The sequence below is a fragment of the Callorhinchus milii genome, unplaced genomic scaffold (assembly GCF_018977255.1).
Source record: "Callorhinchus milii isolate IMCB2004 unplaced genomic scaffold, IMCB_Cmil_1.0 Scaffold15, whole genome shotgun sequence".
NCBI classification, from domain to species: Eukaryota; Metazoa; Chordata; class Chondrichthyes; order Chimaeriformes; family Callorhinchidae; genus Callorhinchus; species Callorhinchus milii.
The window spans coordinates 15,254,349-15,269,931 of NW_024704756.1; the positions used below are offsets into that span (position 1 = coordinate 15,254,349).

At 45.0% G+C, this 15,583-nt stretch overlaps 1 protein-coding gene across 1 annotated transcript in view; it reads right to left on the reverse strand.

Moving 5' to 3' along the window:
• Positions 1 to 15,583, reverse strand: part of LOC103178715 (glutamate receptor 3) — a 78,442-nt gene that overhangs the window by 28,144 nt on the left and 34,715 nt on the right. Inside the window, exons 6-10 of the mRNA XM_042340829.1 lie at positions 11,576 to 11,743; positions 9,770 to 9,874; positions 7,366 to 7,473; positions 2,712 to 2,918; positions 434 to 804 (exon numbers count right to left, since the gene is read on the reverse strand). Coding sequence (XP_042196763.1) covers positions 434 to 804; positions 2,712 to 2,918; positions 7,366 to 7,473; positions 9,770 to 9,874; positions 11,576 to 11,743 — 959 coding nt within the window. The remainder of the gene's footprint in view (positions 1 to 433; positions 805 to 2,711; positions 2,919 to 7,365; positions 7,474 to 9,769; positions 9,875 to 11,575; positions 11,744 to 15,583) is intronic.

Consider the following 15,583-nt stretch of genomic DNA (forward strand, 5'->3'; position numbering starts at 1 on the left):
TTTCCATTCGGAATGGAAACCCTCAGTAATTAGTAAACATGAGTGTGTTATATACACCAAACTAGTGACCGTAAAATGCGATATGCAGCAAAAACACGGTAGCCCTCCAAGGGTGCTGGAGACAGACAGACCTTATGCATTTTACGGTCTCGGCATGGTGTATATAAGTTATTCAGATAGTTGTGTGAACGGCACTGAGACTGTGCCATTCACATCTGCCAGCGGTGTGGTACAGCGGTGATTGGATGGGTGTGGATCTTACCGTGCTGAGATGAAATATTAAAATAAAATCGGGAGGGGGTGGGGGTGGGGGAGTTAGAGGGAGTAGAGGGGGAGAGATGAAAAGAAAAGGTGGAAAAGAAAGTAACATATATGCACCATGGCATCAGTGTTGGACCATAAAATGCACAAAGGTAATGTGATAATGACAAACCTTGGCGAAATATCGCATCCTTGCTGCATAAAGGCACCCAGAGAAAACCAGAGACTATTAAATATCCCAAACTCATTAGGTGGCTCAGTATTTTGGGGGTCACGTCCTTCTTCGTTGTCCTCCATATGCCATTCGTAAGGGCTGAACCTGCTGACCAGGAAAAGCACTACACTGACTCCGATGTAGGCGAAAACGATGCACATCCAAATCTCGTAGGCCAACGGATCCAGAAAGGAGAACACTCCCGGTTTGGACTTCTGAGGCTTCTTGATCATGATCGAGATACCCAGGCTCATGAAGGGTTTGGAGAAGTCGATCATCTCTTCACGCACCAAGGTTATGGTGAGAGGTGCCACGGCAATGTCAGCTCTCTGTAAACGGGGAGAAGGCTCGTTAGTCCAAATCGGTCAGAAGCAAGGTGCCCGTTCTTAACAGAAACAATAGTGAGTAACAAGGCGATTAATCCACTAACTGACTGAGCTCGCTCGAGAGGTGCGGTCCATCACGAGAATAAAAAGCTCCTCGCGTGTTACGGGAAACGGGTATCCATGATGCGAAGCTGTGGCTTCAACACGTGACAATGGATTCACTGAAGGGACATGTAGTGGGCACTTGCCACCACCTCTCTTCAATGGGGGATCAATATTGGCGCGGAGGGAAAGCAGGGAAACGGGGTTGAAAGATTTGCGGTGATCTAATAAACTGGTGAGGGAGGTGGAACGGGTTTCTCCTGTTCCTACGCCCCTAACCTTGGCCACGACGTGGAGTGGTCACTGGGCAACTCAAGTGCGCTCAAGTGTTGGTGGGCTCACCAGTGGAACGTGCTGTCAATTGCCTACACTTCCTGGAGCATGTCGTGCAAGAAGGTTATATGCCATACATATTAAGGAAGTGGATAGAGGACCAGTGGGGTGGGGGGGATCTTTGATAGTATTTACTGCAAATGGCACTCAGGCACTCGCAGGAAATGCAATATATACACGTATAATGCAAGAAACAAAGCAAAATCATAATGTTTGTTATTGTAGTAAATGTGTAATAGACAGTGTGAAGAATTCAACACAGGTTTGTCGCAATGAACAAGCTGTTATGCTTAGATCTGCAATCCACAGTCGCTGACTAGATTGAACCCTATTATCTTTCCTCCACCTCGGTGGTATTTTCGATTGCACTGCAATTGCGGTGCAGTTTCTGTTTGAAGGAATCCACCTCTTGTGATGTTTTTGCTGCAAAATGTATTCCACCCCAGCCCCCCTCCCGTGCCACACGATTCCATTACAATAATAATGTAGTTAAACACAGTCTGCGCTGTTGGAAGCAGAGTGGTTTCTGCAAAGCTCTTCTTTCATTATTCTCTGCATAACAAATGGCTCACACGCGGAGGCAAAATAAACAGCGGGCTGGTGGCTGGGAAACGGAGCTTGTCACAGATGATAGATTGACCATTAGACGAGGCTGTGGTTGACTGACGTGTGATTGCCGGGGACATTCCCATCTCTGGTCTGCATCAGCTTCTTGTTTTTAAACAAAAGCGGATCATTGCATACCTGGGTAACAGAACTGCGCTAAATAAATGGCAAACTTATAGCAAGGAGCACAAACAAACAAACAGCATAGAATGAAAATACTTGACCTTGCACTGATTGCCAACTGCAAGCTACCCTAATTGTTTTCCCTTAATAATGGTGAATAAAACACGCCCAGTTTCTTACTCATCGACGGTCAAAGGGTGCAGATTAAAGGCATTGTTCAGTGTGAGAGGATTTTCGTTAGTCATGTTAATGCGAAGTTAGATTAGCATGTGTGGCTTCCACTTGTGACATTATGAGGTGGGTGGGTGGAGGGTAAGGGAGAAGAAATTAATGTGAAGGTACTTGATTGAAAAGATTCTAATTATTCGCTTTCGGTGACAGTGGCAGGCTTTGGGCTCAAAGCAACAAGTTAACGGCAATAATTGATAAAATTCACCATTTTAGGTTAGCGAATAACCAGTCCATCCTCGTTTGGACCACCGGATAAATAAATAGTTAGGCGGAGTGGTATCATTGCATTCATTTCAAAGGCCAGTTAAGCCACCTCCCTCCCTCCCTCCCCGCCACCCCCCACCTCCACCCGCCCAAATAAACCAATGAAGCCTTCAATTATTGTCAGTCGCATCGTTCGATCTCTGAGACTAGACGCATTCATGGATGATATTTTTATTAAACAGATCCGATAGTCAGTCTAATTTCTATGTGATAAGCAAGCACTTTCTATGTACTCTCCGACTGATACTTACCCCATATACTAGTTCACCCACCATTCCATTCCAGATTTTTGTGTCAGGGTCCCTAGCTCCGTATTTACCGTCGGGGACAACAGAGAGTTTATAATTAATGCCAACATGCTTGGCTATTTCAAAGGCTAAATCCACACAATAGCCTTCATATCTATCATTTGCATCAAACTGTTCAAAATTTTTCTTCAGCATTACATATGGCGATTCCTGCAACAACAAAAACATGAATAAGTGGATCATACACGTTCATACATTGTGCCAAGCGATTAGAGGTCAAATGACAAGATTATCCCACTTTGCTAACAATACAAATTTCACACCCTTCACAGCACATCACACCTTCTGCCTTTCAACAGTCGCTGTTAAACTGTCTACGCGCTGAATTTTGGATAGGATATTAATGAGGATGAAGTTTTTCCGTCTTACAATTTTGCCTTAAATGATGATGAAAAGAGACAAATGCAGAAACGATTATAAATTTGTGAACCAAGTTCTAACTGTCCTCCAACCCCTGCCTTTAAAACGTATACAGGAGAACATAAGGAAACGTGAGATAAGAAAAGACCTTTCAGCTCATTGAGTCGGCTCCTTCCAAGAACATGGCTGATGACGGGAGGCCTCTCAACTCCTTTAAACCATCTCAGTTTACTGATGGTGAGTTTTTGAACGTCACCCTTCACTGGTACATCAAGTAAAGGTGCGGAATGTGTATCTAGCCTTAACCTCCCAACTTCACCCATCCCTGACCTCCTACTTTTGTGGACCTGCTAAGGCAGTCTGTAGATCTGCTCCACAAATCCTGTAGATAGAAACAAAAGCGACACCCACGAAGGAACACGCATGTCCAGAACTGAATTTGCTAGGAAGGAAATTATTTGCTGACAAATTAAGCGTTCAGTAGTTTTATTGATGATACATATTTATTATGAATTTCAACCTCTGATCCCAGAATATAAAAGTTTTATAATGTCGATTAAAATTCACACAAATCCAATTTCCTCAGGAACACAGAATAATTGAATAATTGAAGTAACTGAATTGAATGGAAGTTGAGTGCTAAATGTCAGGTGCTTGAAGCTTTTTTTGATATAAGATGATATGGATACATGTTTTGACAACTAATGTCAAATTTTTTTGCGGTTAATTTTTATTTCCAATTTACAGCCCTCTCCTGAAGTTAAGAGACCACTGTAGAGGTCTAATTTACTCTCTGGCAACTTGCCTAAATAACGTTTCGTCATTTGTGGCACACGTACCTAAAGAGTGGGCGTCTGCGAGCTTTTCAACGGCACGGGTTATTCCTGCGCTTATCCTACATCCACATGACAGTGACAGCAGATGAAATCAGACAGCACAAATGCTTGGTTGCTTTTCTTGCGCCTAGCGCTGGTCAAGTATAACAGCCAACAGTAGCAACCCCATGCCGCTGGCATGTCTAAGGTATCATCTCTCATGGTCTACAAAATGTTAAGTATCTCATACAGACATTTTACATATATTCAGAACACACTGGACATAGACCTCCGAGGTTGAAAAGAATAGTAGAAACATAGGTCAAAAGAGGAATGGTTAGCTGACGCCAAGCTTGGGCTTCGAAAGCCTGTAGATTATTGCACGAAGACAACAGGGTATCCACAAAGTCGAGCTTCTGGCAAAGAATGATTTGGAATTAGAAGACAATAAAATGAGTTTGGATGTTAATGCTTCCAATGAAGGTTACATTACTTTGTGATTGTGTTGCAGAGACATAGCGGGTAAAAATTCTGTTCAGTGTTGCGAGCATTTCCTTTGACGATGTGGTGGGACTATTATAGTCGCAATAGTGCCTTTGGTGATAGGGTAATCCTGAACGGAATCAGTACCGAAATTTGACTGTTAGTAGCCAAAACTGGTTCCCGACAAATGCCCTGAAATTGTGCTTTCCTTTTAACCTGTTGCTAAGACTGTAGATTGCTCTTTACACTGTGGCGTTTGGACTGGTGTAGTAAATCAGAACTGCTTTCCTCCCGTCATTAGTCGCACAGCGTTGTTGGCAAAGTGTGTAACGCTGAACGGAATTTCTACCCATCAGCCACTTTTTTTAAAAGTAGATGAAGATACATGAGTGTTTGGGAAAGGAACATTTTCAGTTGTTCTTGCGAGACATCAAGGGATCTAAGGTTAAGTACAGCATTGAGCAGGCACAGAGTAAAGCACCCTCTACTCTAACAGTCCACCACTAAGCCCACTAAGTATTGCCAACTTAAGTCCCAAAATTTCACCTAGTCTTATCCTGGAACCAAGGTTTATCTGCAGTTCTTAAAAAATAACTGGTTCCCAAATTAAGACTCGGTTTAAGAACTTTCCACAATACCCCGCGATCTTCAAATTGAAGACAAGACAGTTTATTGGCTAAGACTAGGTGGAACTTCCTGCTGCTAATGTTGGACCGCAAATAGCTTTGTGTTCTAGGTTGAAGACCACTGAGATCAACCTATTCCACTTGCAGCCAAAGGGGAGTGGATCACTGATTCGCTTCAAAGTACCAGTCGGTCCTTGAAAGGGATTAAGCTTTGACAATACTTTTCAACTTCCCCCTTCGTAAAAGTGACGGGCAAAGCGAAAGACTAACAAGTGGATTTCTCTACTGGGTGACATGTTCCTCAGTGAAATAAGGACTCGGGAGGAGCCATTTAGCCATAAAACTGCTCCGCAATAGAAGTCAGTCCCTCCTTGCAGCCACTTCCTCCACAATGATGGGGAGACTTGAATTGCATGGCCCCGTTATAGGGGAGGTGCTGCAAGAGAAGGGTAACAAAGTGAGCAATAACTGTGTAGGAAATCTCGGTGCAAAGAAAAAGTGACAATATCAGTGTACAAAATGAATGGACGTTTATTGAACAGTTTTGGGTCTTGGAATAAAAGTGACAATAAAAGAGATGGCAATAGGTGTAATTTATCAGTGAATAGGTGTAGATTACAGACTCGAATGTTACACTTAACAACTACTGACCAAATTACTAACTGCGGCATTGCCCCCACGTTGATGGGAAAGGTACAGAAATGTTTGTAATTACAGTAGAATAATACCAAAAAAGGACAAATATTACTGCTCTTGGCTTTTATTGTTTTTCACAGTATATATATATCTATATATTTAAAAAATCATATTTTTCTCTCTTAACATTTATATAAAGATCATCATCCTGAAAACTTATTGTGGAGGAAGCGTCCTTCAAAGTTTCTTCTACCTCAATTGTCTTCACTCCGCCTTTGGAGAGCTTTCAGCTTTGCAAAAAAAAAGGATATTTCTGGAGCCAAATCATGGGTTATCGAAGGAAAGTTTGGTGAATTTCCTTCTTTTGTTACTTTGAGCTATTATTTCAATCCGCACCTCCGCACAGGAAGATATCATAGGGGAAAAGTAAGAGTTAAAAAAAATATAGGACCTTCCAGACACCCAAATGTATCTTCTGAACACAGCAGTAAGAATGTGACTGAAAGTTGTCACGTTTACATCATTGTGCTCAATGGTAATTGGTTGGAGATGGTTTGGGTTCACCTTAACATTAACAATCCAGTACTTATAGTAATAAATAATGTAATATCTGTGGAGGAAGAGATGATAAACTAAATGGGTGAGTGGGGGGAAATTGTGAGAAATCAGAGCTCCCTCTCCGCAATAATGGTTCTGATGTGGATGGGGGTTGAATTGCGCTGTTTCCTAACAGCATTACTAAATAAGTAATTTGAGTCCCACGAAAGTAGCACTCTCCTTCTCCAGAGCTGGCAGCAGCTCACGGCAATTCACGTTATCTCGCGTTTGGTCAAAACACAATTCTGAGGGGGTTCTCTCAGCGGGGAAACCCGTCAACAAACCCCGCAAGTTGGACCCAAAGTCTGGAACGCATTCTATCGGCTTCTTAAAAATCCTGCCAAAGCTTTTGTGGGATAACACCTTCATAAACAACGGCTTCCGGCAGATCCGAAGTTGTTACCCGTTTGGTAAACTGAAAATCCCGAGGTATATATTTTTTTTCTTACACAGTGTTCATCGCAGTAAATTGGGTTGCACAAATCGGAAGTAGGTCACCATGCAGTAAAGTGAGATTTTTTACAATGTTGGACCTATCCCAGCATCGAACTCGCTCGCTTGAGCTAAGAACCACTTGAGTCTACGTGCCAAGTTCAGGTACGTTGAAATCTGCCAAAGATTTCTCAAGTTACTAATGTTCCTAAGCGGACAGACAGGCATGTAGATAGGCAGGCAGCCAGGCAGGCAGATAGACAGACAGATAGACAGACAGACAGCAAACAGACAGACAGACAGATAGACAGACAGACAGTCAGTCAGAACGGAAAGCCAATTAAAGTACCTCTGCACCCCTTTTTTTTTGGGTGGAGGTAATAAATAATTGAGGTGCAACTGCTTAGAGAAGAGAACAGATATCTCCGCCAGTACCGCACTATTGTGTTTTGTTTTGACAATCAGCTTAAATCTTATAATTAAGTCTAAGTTCTTCTCAAGTCAGTCAGTGAAATTCCTTTTAGTGTGTAGCTCTCTGCAAAAATAATTTGGGGGCAAAGGTTAGAGAGGGAGACGCACACAAGATGAAAAACACAGCGCAGATTTCTGTTTGAAAGTCAGTGTCAGGAAGGTACGATTTTCGCTTACCATGATAGTGGTGACGACTATCGTTCGGTTTTCCATCGATGTGGACTCATTGGTCGGTTGCACTTCGACCGTAGACACCAATTTCTCGTACTCGTTCCAGTAACCGATCTGAAACCCAAACCAGATTTTTGAGCTCGTCACTTCAGGTTCCTCTCGTGGGAAAGGCTCACAGAAGCGAGAAATCCCCCAGCCTTCAGGGCAAACAGACACGGTCCAGTGAGCTGCCTCTACTAAACCCCCCCTTCTCCATCAGTGACCCTTCAGGTTCACCCAGTGCAGACACTGGCGTGTGGACAAACGGACATCACTTGGGCAAAACATCCTCCGTAGAGCAAGCCCGTACTGAAGAGCTCTGAGCTGACCGCACAAAATGTGAGCAGATGTGTTAGTAAGGATAACTGGCGAGAATTATTCACCAGAACGGCGTCAGAACGTCACTGTTGTTATCTGCAGCCGGCTCCTCTGATCCGTTCTGTATTTAAGACAAAGACTAAAGTCCAGTGGCGTCTTCTCTCGGGTTTCTCCTACAGTCGTATTTCGTTTGGGGGGTGGGGGGTGGGGAGGGGGAGTGCTTGGGTAGTGGGAGGGGGAGGTTGTACTCTCGCTGGTCGAGTTACAGAAGCAGTAAAATTATTACCACGGCTTTCTAAACGGGAGAGAAACAACATCGTCGTTCCGGGTTAAGAGCCGTGCACCTAATCAGCCTGACAGCCCCTGGATTTTACAGCAGGCTTCAGAAGATGCACGTTGCTGGTTGGAATGAGTCGCATGGCTGCATCGCTTTAAACCAAGCACCCTCGCCTGCCTCGTACTCTCCTCTCCTGCCTCTGAAATCGTGCGAGGCCTTAATGATATAACAATAACAATCCTGCAATAATGATAGAGCGGCTTATCACGTCGTCGAGACGTCTCAAAGCGCTTCACGGGGAACACCGTGAAGTGAACCGACTGTGTATTGGGCGGGCGGAAGGCGACAGCTAACTGCGCCCAGCGGCGTCCCACGAACAGCCGTGGATTGAGCGACCATCTTGTGAAGTCTTGTGACAGAGAGAAGGCGGTCGTGGCCCACGGTCCAAGGGTCGTGCTGGCGAGATTTCTTGACGGGATTTCTTAACGAGGGACCTGAGCCGGGGAAAGGGTGGACGGGAAGATAGTGAGGCGGGTGGTTTCGATCAAATGGGCTGAAGGGGGCCCCCGTGCAAAACTTTAGTGCGAAGGACAGGTTGGTGATTAGTCCAAACCACAATGAATAGAGAGGGTGATGGAAATCTGGTTCACGCTCCGATGCAGTGACGACGTTATTATCAATAACAAGAACCGTAACAAAGGAGGCACCGTTTTCGCTGACTTCCCTTTGTCCCCGATTACAAAAGCGAGCGAAAAGCTTATCAAAATGGTTGAGCTGCCTGTCTCGGGAAAAAAATCCGTAGTACTTAGCCATCACAATGCAAACAGTAAGCAATCCTACGCACTTGTTTTTCCCCCCCCCGTTCCCAACCTCATTCCCTCTGTGTTAATAGAGGGCCAGGCTGAAGTCTGTGAACCATCAAAGTGAATTGTTGTAAAATCACACCAAAGCGAAACTGAACTCAGTTTAATACCCGCTGGAAATGTCATTTGTAAGTCGGCGAACAGTTTTATTCCCCATTTGCTTTCTCAGCCTCCTTGCTTGGATGTCTGGAACCTTTGCGGTACACAAGAGCCTTCTTTATCTCAGGCATTAAAAAGTTACAAACGGTAACCATAAGCCTTGCGTTTGATCCAGCGCCTTGTCGCGTCTTCGAGACGTCTCAAAGCGCTTCACAGAACACACTGCAAAGTGAATCGACTGTATATTTTGTGGGCGAAGCGCGGCAGCCAATTGCCCACGGCAGCATCAAATGCAAGGATTCTTAATATTATTATAATTAGACTTTGCTTTGTGTTTGTGCCAGGGCGGGGAGGAGGAGAGAAGTGGACCCCCACCCCACATGTCTTGTCAAAGCACCTCTTCTGGGTTTGCAAGTGGCAATTAGGCAGAATATTCGCAGGGTAGGTTGTCACAAAGGGTTGCTCACTTGTTCCAAGAGACTAATTAATTAGCTTGACACTAATGTCCTGATGACTAAAGGAACCAAGGTCGCAGCCTAAGAGGCAAAGCTGTTACAATTAGTTCACAAGCCGCGGGCTGCAGAGGCGAGGGGAGGGGGCAAACACAATTTCGTGAGATTTTATGCAAGGCCACTTGCCTGGCATCCAGTTGGTTTGCAACCACCTGAAAAACTGTTCACCTCGAACCCTTTTTTTTAAGGTCTTTCCAATGGTAATGCTCTTCAAGCGGGAGAGGGCACTCATTGTTTTACAACCAGGGTTAAGTGATACGGGGTCTGTGGATAACTTAACGAGAGGCTTAGTTCTAACTTACCTTCCGCGGCCCAGTCGGTCTCAGCTCGTAAACGTCGATGGTGTAGTTTGTCCGTCGGCCGTAGTTGTCAAATTGCAAGTTTCCAGTCAGTCCCTGGCCTCGCACCTTGGGGAGAGAAATATAAACGTTAGCGTGATTACAATCCCCTCCCCGCTCCCCCCCCCCCCCCCCGCCCACCCCGCAAATAAAACGAGTCACCGGCTCCATGGATGTTTGTGGGATATTGCTGCTCGCAAATTGACTGCCGCGTTTGCCGACAAAACACGCAGTCATTGCATTTCACAGTAAATCCTCCTGGCTCTATTGCCAATTGTAAGGATTATTATTATTAATTAACGTGCCTCGGGGCATTTCTGTTAGCTATTCAAAGGATCTCCTCTCTTCTATTTTCCGTACACTTAATCATTTAAGCCAGATCTATTCAGTACGAGTCTTAGTACTACACGGTAACCACTAACTCCTGATAACATGGCTTAATGTTAAGCAATACGCTTTCAGTTATGCCGTCTCTAGTCACCAGTAAAATCAGGTGAAGGAATATGATGAAAAGGTAATTTTGTTCGAAGTTATATTTTATTCATGACAGTAAGATACTTTTAGAAGCTCTGTGAAAAAGTAATTCATTTGAAATTATGTTTTATTTATGCTAATAGGGCGATTTTAGAGCAGCTTAACAGCCAACGGGAGAGGCAAGCCACTCGCTATTTACACTGGGATGTACTTCTGGCAAAAGATACGATGCATTTAGATGAGTAGTTAATGGATTAACAGTTCTGGTATCTGAAAGCATCTGGTGTTTGAAACAGCCCCAAAAATCTCAGAGTCAAATGGGAGCGTGGGGGTAGGGGGGGGAGAATAAAAAGCATGGTCGAAAAGAAAAGTCTTAAAGGTGGGAAGGGAGGGGGTGAGGCGGAGGGACTGTGGGATGCAGTTCCAAAGAGTGGGTACAGATCTCCTTTACTGTGTTGAGGGGAGGCTGCATTGAGACAAGGCCCCCGACTGCCTTGAACGTTAAAGATCTCAGTGAAGGGAGTTTCTCCTGGTTGTCCCGGAGAACAACTAATCCCCCAGATAAAATTGGTCATTCCCATCGCGGGACACTGATGTGCACAAAATTGGGGAGTTGTGTGGTGGTTCAAGCCCCACGTTGGGTCTTGGAACTCGTACAGTCTAGGCTGACACTCCAACGCAGGGCTGGGAGAGCATTGCGTGATTAGAGGTGCCGTCCTTCGGGTGAGAGGTTAAAGCAATTCCCTGACCGCACCTGCTCAGGTGGATTTCAAAGATCTCCCGGCTCCGTTCGAAGAGAGAACTGAATAACTCTTGGAAATGTTTACACTGAGTCTAAGAGCATTTGCGCATCAGTTCTGTATTGAATAAGGAAACAGAAATGATCTATTAACGGTGAAATACCACCTTTGTATTTTAAGAGGACCGATGCAAATCAAGTTTGCCACACACATACCCACGCGCTAAAACTAACACTAAAAGGAGGTCAGTGGAAATGCCTAAATATTCATGACCGGAAATATTTACTGGAATGTGGACATAAAGCCTCTCAATGCCAGTCCTTATCTCCAGAGCAACACATTGCTTTGAGGGGTTACTTGGAAACAACCTTAACATAATCCTTGGAAATATGTGTGCGTGTGTATATGTGTGTGTGTGTCGAGGGGGGTGGGGGTGGGTTTTACATTCATACATTACATACAGCGAGTTTTACATTCTAACCACAGCTACACCCACACAGATTACTTGCGAACCGTTTATTGTCAGATCACGTCCAGCGACCAAGCCACTCCTGACCTGTTTCAGGGCCCGTTCTATGTCAATGCCTTGACTCCAGGGCACTGCGGGGTTGGCTAAACAGTCTCCGGTGGTGACTCTTCGGGAGATGTCAATCCGTTGTTTCCGGAGGTAGCGGAAAGCTTCCGCGATGACAAAGATCCCGTCGTATGTCAAGGCAGCAGTGAACTAGATCGAACGGAAAATAATGTTTTATATCAACCGCCACTTAAAATACGCAGCAGGCAATCAGCCCTGGTTATAAACTATTGTCCTGCCCGCAAAATATACAGTTCGCTTTATGGTACACTCTGTGAAGCGCTTTGAGACATCTCGAAGACCTGATAAGGCGCTATAACAAATGCAAGGATTATTATTGTTGTACTTGGCAGTCGGTGCGATTCAGAAACCCAGCGCTACCAATACAAATCGAGACGTCCCCATGCGATTCTCTCTCTGGCACTCATTCCACCTCTCTCGCCAGATAATCGCACTTCTCATCCCAACCCCCTGTTCTTTTTCTCACTCCCCCTTTTCCTGCACTCTCTTTCTTGATCCACCCCCCACCCCCACCTCCTCCCAAATGCTCCCTTTCTCATTTCCCCCTTCCCTCTCACACGCTCTCTCTCGCACAGCCCCACTCTCCGCACTCTATCTTTCAATCCGGCACTTTTTCCCTCACTCCCCCTCAGCCCTAACACTTTCTCTCCTAACCCCTGTTTCTTAAAGCACGGTGATGGGTTTCGGCAAATGTCAGGCTGACCAAAAGGAAAAGACAGACGAAACAATAGGTGGGATAATAAAATATGACAACAATTAAAGTCGTGCTGAGGTTGTAGCTTTGACATCCTTTGAGAACCGTTAATTCCCTGATTTGTTTGACTATTGAGCAGCACTGTTACATCTGTTTACTGAAGGGCTGTCACCTTTTTACAGCTCATTACTGCCTGCTTTGAAGTCGGAGATTAAATATGCACATCAGATGTTGCACATTCATCTCATCAACACCTTCTTAAACTACTGCCTGGTTCCCCCTACTCCTATGTCACAAGATATCGGCAAATCTCATTGAAGTGGCTGTACAGTGTGGACGGTAAGACAAGCCTTTGCATATTTAAACAGGCTGAGGCGAGGTCTTTTGTGAATTTTTTAACCGAGTTAATAACCCTTCCCAGTGAATCACGGTGATACAGAGACAGAGTTTGTTAATTTTGTTCCAAGTTACTGCCTCGCATCCGGACAGCTATCGGAGCTGATGTTAATGATTCCAATCAGCTGTTGCCCTCAGCTCCAGACCCCAAATACAGGAACAGCAACTTGCGCTTATACTGTGCATTTCGCATAGGACGGATGGCTCGAAAACACCAGCAAGGTGGGGAGCCGGCAGAGCTCGTGGATGGATGTTGACCCGAGGAACAAGCAAAGAGATTTTAGGTGTCAGCCTGGCTCAGTTGGTAGCATTCTGGCCTCTAGGTCAAGAAGGTTGTAGATTCAAGCCCCCCACCCGCCCCATGTCAAGGACCCACAGTCTCGGCTGATTTCTGCCCATCAAATCCTCCAGTTAAATTGGGCATTTGCTGTGGGTGCATTTTCAGCCGCCAATGGAGCCATTTGACAATCAGGGGACAGGCGTTGAAAGGAGGTGACTCTGATCTTTCGGAACGAGCTGAAGGGGAGGGAGAGTTTAGATAGGGGCTGACTCCTGCTGCTCCCAGCATAATGCAGGTCTATCTGACTCAGGAAGGTTTTGTGGCACATTACTGTTTTTTGGGGTTTAATTGCTAGCAATTAGCCAACAAGGCTGTGCCTGCCAAGAATTAATTTGGGAAAATAATACATGACCTGTGTGCAGCCATTGTCTGTGCCAACTCATTTCGGGTGTTTATAAAGGAGGTTGGGTGCGTCTGGTGATTTTCAACAATTCTCCCGGATAAAACTGACCCCTCGCTTTGGGGCTGTTTATGGGACATTGCTGAGTGCAAATTGGCTGCCCCGTTCGCCCACAAAATACGCACAGTCACCACACTTTACACTAAGCTAGCCTGACACACACTGAGCCAGGCTGAGACAAACTGAGCCGGGCTGACAAACACTGAGCCGGGCTGAGACAAACTGAGCCGGGCTGAGACAAACTGAGCCAGGCTGACAAACACTGAGCCGGGCTGACACACACTGAGCCGGGCTGACACACACTGAGCCGGGCTGAGACACACTGAGCCGGGCTGACACACACTGAGCCGGGCTGAGACACACTGAGCCGGGCTGAGACACACTGAGCCGGGCTGAGACACACTGAGCCGGGCTGAGACACACTGAGCCGGGCTTACTCACGCACATCGAGCTGTGCTGAAACACTTTTATTACACAAAATACTAACAGTCGACCCCAATAAAGTACAAAGATGTGAAATAAGGATTTCAATCCATATCTAATCCATGTTATTTTAAACTACTTCAAAGAGGCACGGCTACTTTCAACCTGTTCCCGCTGCTGATATCATCAAATTGCTTTCTCGAGTCCTTTCGAGCCAAATCTTCATCAGTTACCTTTGAAGAATGTTCCAATTAATAGTCTGCTCAACATGGGTTTAAATACAATTAAACAAATTGTATGGTGCGGGGGGGGTGGGGGTGGGGGGGAGTTTGGGTTGTCAACAGCTTTTTACTGTGGAATCTTAACACGTTCTGAATCAAAGAGTCATCCAATTTTCAGTACAGAAGGAGGCCATTCAGCCAATCGAGCCTTTGTGGGTGTTCCATTTTCTGATCCTAATTATTTTATATTGTTTTATCTTTAAACACTCTTTTCAAATGCGGCTATGCTGTTAACTGCAACTGCCACTTGTGACAAAACAGTTCCATGCTCTAAAAACCCTCCGAGTAAAAACAAAATGAGGCTTCTTAATTCTTCCCATTCTGAATTTCAAGGTCCACGTCAGGACAGAAACTTGCAGACTAGGCTGGCGTTCCACCGATAAATAATAGTCACAAATAATCCGCACATTTGATACAACGCCTTATCATGCCTTCGAGACACCTCAAAGCGCTTCACAGAATATACTGTAAAGTGAATTGACTGTACATTTTGTGGGCGAATGTGCTGTGTGTGTGGGGGTGGGGGTGGGGGTGGAGGGGGGGTGTCACTCAGCCGAGACATTAACCGAAATCCCGTCTGCTTTCTTCTGGTCTCTGGGCCAACAATCCTCCAGATAAATTAACTAGTCACATTATGGCTTGTTCGGGGATTTGCAAAGCCCTTTGAGATGCATTGAGGGGAAGCAAAATACAAGCTCTTTCATTCGGTCACATCTCCTTTCTTAGTTTGCTTTCACTAAAAATTGCTGCTATTTTACAATAAAGCGGAACTTCCCTCTGTGAAGTTTCACTTTTCTTCCCTTGTCATTCCCTGTGTTTGTTCGCTGACACCAGTACTAAGCACGTCTGCTCAATGTAATCCTCTGAGCTGCTCGTTTTACTCAAAATCTTATAAATTGTGGAATCACGTCGAACAATATAACTAAAAAACCTGACAGTCCCTTTTTCAGCCGTCTCAGCCTCCTTGATTTACATGTCATTTTGTCCGCCCTTTTGTAAAAGCCGGAGAGAAGCTGTGAATGACTGACAGGTTATATTGTAAGCGGCTTAGAGTTTGGTGCAATGGTGCTTTTTTTTTTGCATGGAACAAATTTTCCATTGTAGTTCGTCTCTTTAAACTTAAGTGATTTCTTTCCAGGGCTTTTTCTTCTCTTTTTCTCTTAGTATGCTACTGGCTGGCTGGGTGGTGAGATGGGAGGGCGCTTTGAGACGTCTCAAATGACGCGATAAGGTGCTCTATCAAATGCAAGGATTATTATTATTATTTAATACTTGCGCAGACTTTGTATTTCAGTAGCTCACAATCTGCCTCTGTTTTTCTTGACTATCCCCCGCTGAAAAGCTCATTTTACGTATCACTCTATGAATCATTTACGGCGTTAATTAATCAGAAACATCTCCTGTTTTCACTGCTGCCTCGATCTCAGTTCCATGT